General features: G+C 42.2%; 1 protein-coding gene across 2 annotated transcripts in view; it reads right to left on the reverse strand.

The window, feature by feature from the left end:
* LOC144056253 (low-density lipoprotein receptor-related protein 1-like) overlaps window positions 1–1,210 on the reverse strand; it is a 117,221-nt gene extending 116,011 nt beyond the window's left edge. For both annotated transcript variants that reach the window (XM_077572857.1, XM_077572848.1), the window contains exon 1: window positions 559–1,210. In XM_077572857.1, the coding sequence (XP_077428983.1) occupies window positions 559–631 (73 nt within the window). In that variant the 5' untranslated portion in view covers window positions 632–1,210. The remainder of the gene's footprint in view (window positions 1–558) is intronic.
* Window positions 1,211–6,782: the final 5,572 nt, after the last annotated feature.

The following is a 6,782-nucleotide window of genomic DNA, read 5'->3' on the forward strand; positions in this document are numbered from 1 at the left end:
GCATGCCGGCAAGCTGAGCGGTTCAACAGGTCGATGCTGTTAAAATCTCATTAGTCAAGTCAAGGAGGATGCAGGGTCATTATTTTATGGCATACTGTGCTGTCAGAGGCACCTCGGAGGAATCACAACCTCAGGTAGAGTGACTAATCATTCATAAGGAACACACAGTGTAGCTACATTAAAAGGAGGGGAGACCAAAACAAAACATGAGGATATGTTTGATTGTGCTCCCTTGTATGTGAATGCTGTCAAAAAAAAAAGCTCCCAGCTCATTTTGTGAATTGCCTCATGGTCTGCTTTGCTTTACAAGGTAGGCAAGCAGGCCCTTGAATCAAATCAGATCTAGGCCAAATGCTTGCTTTTTTTGCACCACTTTCAAATGATGAATGAATCGATCTTAGCATTCCAAGGAGGTTGCATGTACTGTATGCCGCCGTGCTGTTATCGCTTTACGTGTGCTTGTAGACCGCACAGGCCTGCGTTTAGATGTGAACAGAACAAAGTGGTCACGCTTTCGTAGGAGTATGACAGTGCTGGAGCAGCCAACAGGCGACTTACCTTCGGCTGCACCGTTAGGAGCGATGACCCCCAGGCTGAGTAGAAATCCCAGATAGAGCCAGCTCATCGCCATCTCCTGAGCAATGCCTCGACGGCACTGCTATTGGGAAAAGGAGCAGTGGAGGCGGAGTGGTTGTGGGGGGGGGGGGGGGGACTCGACTGGATCTCTAAACCCAAATTAGTCCAATCGAGCACCTCATCCGAGCCACAGCTCCGATGATCCGGGTGGGATCGTGACTTGGTTCCTCTGCACCCTCGGTCCAGCACGCCTCCTCTTTTTCTACTTCGGGGGAGGAATAAGTGGAGAAGCCTCTCAGGTTAGACGAAGCGCTGCAGCAGTACTGTCATGTAAAAAATTGGAAAGGGCGCTCAGCTTTCAAACATGATGCACAGTGTGGCTCCTCTCAGCACACACTCACCACCATGCCACCACCTCTCCAAGCTCGCGAGCACACACTCAAACACGCGAGCACACCGGCTCCCCTCACAGGATTCCGCAAATGAAATGAGGGGCAAACACAAAGATGCCAAAATAAAAGGCGCTTTCGTCCCCGGAGCGCCAAAAGGGTCTCCTCAAACGTGCAACCGCATGAGTGGATGCTAAATGTCCAGTTCCGAGCACCGTGGACGAGCCCGTGACGTAATCAGCTTGGTTCCACACAAAAAAACGGAGAAGTGAGCGGCGGAGGGCGTATGCGCATGCGCTAGCACACCTCCCTTTTCTTGTGCTTTTTTAGCCAACAGTCGAGGTGGGACCGTGGGAGTGGGGAGGGGGCTTATTTCGGGAAGAGATTTATTTACTGTATAAGCCTCACGCCTATACATGTGTGTTCACCATTTTCCAATAAAACTGTATCATTATGGCATTTATGGGGAATTTTGTAGCCTACAACTATGATTATTATTATTATTTATGTTTCGTTTCACAAATTTTTACCCACGTATTGGCACACTACTGAACAGTAATTCATAAGTGTAAAGAGAAAGTCGTTGGGTGAAGGCCATTGACCGGAGCTCTGCTTTTCATGACAAATGGCGCCCTCTGTTGGTGAATAAATGGACATATAACGGTCAATTCAATCTAAATGGTCAATTCATTAACCGCATTGAGATGAAAAATGAACATTTTTTGAAGCGTTGAACTTTGATCGTTCTTTTCTTAAAAAATTAACAATATAACATTTAAACGAACAGTGTGAATTTTGTGGCTCAGGAAAAAACGTTTTTTTTTCCCCACACACATTTTTACTTCCATGAAACGTTTATTGCTATGCTGAATTACTAGTAGCACCTAAAGCTGATATGAGAAGATTTAATGTATTAAAAGAAGAAATTTTACGGCATTGTGACAGCATTTCACGCATTGCTTCTTATTTGTTAAAAGAAAATACATTTATGACATAATGTATTTTATATTGCAAATTGTATAACCCAGTGACGCCTAAGAGAGGGTGTGTATTACCCACACACACTGCAGAATTTATCCTCTTATATCATTAATAGATATGAGCGTTTAATCTGCAGTAAAACACTTATTCAGTTGATTGTAAGACTGTCCCCATTCAACTATCATACAGTTTCTTATTTACAAATGGTATAAATATTGTTGGAAGGATGTGACAAATTACCAAATTTGTATGTATTCGTTCATTGAAATATATTTCAAAAGTCAATTGCGTCTCTATGTTGAATAATCCCAACCTGCAGGGGGCGCTAAATACTTACATGAGTGAGAGAAGTCAGTTCGCGTGTTGATGTGCTCGTTTAAAAAACACAACCACAAAATACTTTTTTATTGGGGAAGGGGGCGGGGGTCGTTTGTATCCATGCAGCCATTCCGTGATATGTGATATGATGTGATATGTTTTTACTTTATTTTAATGAATAAATATGCAAGGGAAGTGTGAGAGGACCTTAGAGAGGTTCTAAATTTATTTTTGTTCAGAAAGTGCCCCTGGTTCTCACTTGCATTTAAGAGCGGCCGCCAAAACAACAGGTGAGTGTTTGAGACAAATTGACATTAGGAGGCTCAGTGCCACTGAAGCGAACATGCCTCTTTGACTCTTTTTCTGTTCACTGCTCTTTACTCTGGGCCTAAATCACAAAGCAGAATGTTAAGTATGTGGGGAATCTGTAGAGGGGGGGGGGGGGGGCGACTAAGTGTTATTTTATTTGAAGAATCCCAGAAGATTTTGTCCACACAACACACGGATAGTTGTGGTAATAGGGCATGTATTTTAAGGAACTGTTTTTTTTACACCACTTTTAGGGGTTATTTCAGGTCGCAATGGGTTTTGTTGACGTTGTTGTTGCTCCTCCATGTCAACACAGCGAATCAACAATTGCTGGTGTCACCGCAACCTGAGAGTGTCCTCTGTCATATGGAGCCCGACGCCAGCATGCTGTGCGGGAGAAGGCTTGAAAGAGCGCCAGCGTAAACACTCCCAGACCACATGTTCTCTCAGGGCAGAAGGGCTGGCCTCTCTCCAGCCACATCTGCACACAATCCCCCATCTTTCATCCAGTCAGCCAGCCAAGGAGGGGGGGGGGGGGGGTTAAGAAGCCTTCCCAGACAGGAAGAACCTGCTTCTTCTGTGATTGTGGTGTCAAGGATGAAAGTGACGACATCTGGCCCAGTATATTGTATATGCAAATCAATAGAGATCTTAGATGATCAATTCTGTGAAGGATGCCTGACCACCACACCGGGTCTGCTGCTTGGCTTCACTCGTTAGCCGAGCTCCCCAATCTTTGGATGGATTGCAGCATAAATCAAGCTCCTGACTTTCAGCCACAATCTGCATCTGGAGCTGCACCACATGCCGTTATTTGTGTCATTACTCAACAGATACCACTCTGGCATGCTCGTTCTTTAAAAAAAAAAAAAAAAGAATCAATCTGCTTCGCATTATGCCTAAATCTAATTATATATTGACTACCACCCGCCTTGTGTCCCCCCTCGCACCTTTCAGTTTGCTAGTGAAGTGTGTTTTCAGAGCCAGGCAATTACTGAGCGAGCTATGCTGACAACACCTGAGGAATGCCGAGCATGTACCGGCAGCCTGTGTTCTCCCAACCGCCGCCCCCTTCCACCATGGCCCTCCCCCATTCCACCTCTGCAACCCTCCCCCATACACAACTCCCTGGCAAGCATTCCCTATCCACTAGCTAAGATCAACTTGACATTTTCTCATCTGTCTGGCTTGGTAGACACTAGCAGGTGTTGTGTGGCATTGACGCTATTTGACCAGAACAGACAAACAGTGGATTGTTCGTCTTCCAACATCTTAATCAAATCAAATTTTGATTGCTATAAAGACTCTGTAAAGTGTATTCAGAGATTTCATTCGAAACAAGTTATATATATAAAAATAGCTAGCTAGCTATGCTTATAAACCGAAAAATGCATCTTCCCTTATTATGATGGCGTGGCCACTTTAGAGTGCCTCGTTGTCAGCTATGAGTGCGCACACACCATCGAGAGAAGGTGGGGAAAAAAATTGCACGCACACACACACATGTTCATCATCTACATGCCTGTACTCCTAGTGCGTAATGTCTGTGAGAAGCATTCCTGAGACTGATGACTAATGTATTATCAAATTTAAAAGGCATGGCAGCCTAGAGAATTCCTGCTCCAGTATTAGCTATTTTTAACAAATGACTGCCGCGAAAAGGTCAATAAAACTATAAAGCCAATCTGGTTTTAGGTTAAGAACTTTGCACAGTATTGTACTGTAAAGTACATGCATCTGATCCCAGTACCACCTGGAAGGCCCCGCTATTCAGTGTGTGTGTGTGTGTGTGTTTGGGGGTTGGCTGGCTCAGGGATTCTGCAGACTGTGAACCCCTCCCCAAACTGTCCTTGAGCTGTTGCGGAGCTCATAGCCCATCTGGCTGAATGCTCATATCAAAACACAGCATAGATTGAAACAGAGCGACTGAACAAGTCTGAATGACCTCATTGCAATGGGCAAAACCTTCCTGGCAAAACGGCGTCAATACCCGTCTGCGGCTAATAACGGCCTGCAGAATAATATTGTTTTTATGCAAATGCATTGAAGTTTTGACATTGAGCGTGTGTGTGTGGGAGACACAGGGATAGAGAGAGAGAGACAGAGAGATTATCAATTCTGCCGCGCCTCGCCCAGTTTTCTGACTAGACCGTCATGATGAAATCTAGTTGAAATCCCCCGTGCATGTAGATCACCGCGCGCACATGCAGGCCTGTCCTCTACTTCTCTGTACAGCTGAGGTTCACAGCACCAGAGAAATTATGCAAATGAGCTCAAAAGAACACAGTGGCTGGATGGATGGCTGAATGAACACTTGCATATGTTTATTCACTTGAGGGCTTATCAGTCATGCTACGCAAGACAAGGCAAAAAAGGGTCAGGGGATTTAGTTGCCAAGCAACTTATGCTCATCTAAAAAAAAAAAAAAATTTGTTTTTTGATCTGTTGACTTAAATTTTCTCGGCTTTTCCAACTGAACTTGGAAAGTAAATTTGTTGAAGCAAAAAGAGGAGTTTGTGATTTAAAAAACAAAAAACAAATTTGGATTTAAGGAGTTTTCCTGAAACTATGGCACAATATTTTTTTTTTATGCTCATCCCTCAAGACTAACAGGAAAAAGTGAAGAGACCTCAGTCAGCTGAGAAGATTCAGAAGCTACGCGCATTTAGCTCCATTTCTCTTCTGCAACTCATGTTATCACCCTTTGTTGATTTTTAATTGATTGTACATTTTTCCAAGAAAAACTACTACTTAAAATGTATCATGTTTATTGTTACACTCTCCGTTATAAATAAATCATGCTAGCAATCTTGCAGCCTTGCTAAGAGTGCTATTTGCTAACTTATTATTGCTAGCACTGCTATTTTGCTGACACTGGACATGCATTCTCTGTGACTATCAACTATGACCTTTCATAATTGCACGGCAATGTTTGAGAATCATGCTCATGCACATCTGGCTTTGGTCAGAGACTGTGGGGTGGTGGGGGAGCTAATGAAGTGAGGCTACATTCTAATCTTGCTAGCAGTTTTAATGCAAACTCCCCCATACGTATAGCATACATGATAAGAAAGATGCGGCTATAATCTGACTCCAGGAGAGCCTTGATTTAAGGTTGTCCCTGGTGATATACTGCATTTTCCTCACGTGACTTTGCTTCAGTGGAATTGTGTATGAGGCACTGGTGTCAAAGCCAGTTTTATATGCAACATTATAGGATTCCTCGGTGATCATATAGTTGGTTTTACATTTCGTTTAAATATCAGTTTCTCATACCTTTCATGTAACTTGGTTTGTTATTATTCTTCCCACACTCAAAAATGTAATTTTTTTATGTTATTAGTTCACTTGGCTTAGTGTAAAGAATGATGAATATATTTACATAGAATGCAAATACCTTGAATGAACTCAAAGTTTGAACTCAAATGGCTTCTAACAAACAGTACATTGTGGCCAGATGTCATATGGATTTTTAACATGCAGTCTTTCCAGACACGTAGTCATAGATGATTTATTGGTGTGCAGATTCCTTCGTAGGCCTATTACAATATTCACTCTCAGAGTATTGTGTGTGCCTGATGCACGGCCATTTTCTGTGCATGGCTCATTTAGACTAATTGTTAAAAAAAAAAAAACTGTGGACAATGGAACTAAGGAGTAAACCATACTTTCGCCAAATGTGATTGTGATCTGCAAGCAACCACTCCTCTTCAGAATCGTTGTAAAATGAAACATTTTAAAATGACCTGAGAAAATAATTGCTTCTAGCCTGAGCATCTTCCATTGACCTAAAAAATAAATTAAAAAATGTTGAAAATCATCTGGTGATCACAAGCTGTATTCTTTTTTTTTCCAGGCCTCTTTCATTCAACTGAGGCAGCACAGTTAGCACATCCACCTGACGCTTCTGAGGCTTGTGGTTTGAATCATGGTGATGTAGCATCATATAGAGAGACACTATATTTATTTGTGAATAGTGAGCCATGAGGGGATTACTGGAACTTCATTTTTTTAAGGAAAAAAAGTAACTCTCAGGTACAATGTATACTTCAAGTTATAGATTAACTTCAATCATACCAATTATAATAAAAGTACTTTCATTTATTTTGGGTATTTCATAATTAGAGGACAATCTTTGAAAATGTGACCATATATTTTATATTTGCGCTTATGTTTTCAAGAAAAACAAGATAATTGACCATCATAATA

The sequence above is a fragment of the Vanacampus margaritifer genome, chromosome 1 (genome assembly GCF_051991255.1).
Source record: "Vanacampus margaritifer isolate UIUO_Vmar chromosome 1, RoL_Vmar_1.0, whole genome shotgun sequence".
NCBI lineage: Eukaryota > Metazoa > Chordata > Actinopteri > Syngnathiformes > Syngnathidae > Vanacampus > Vanacampus margaritifer.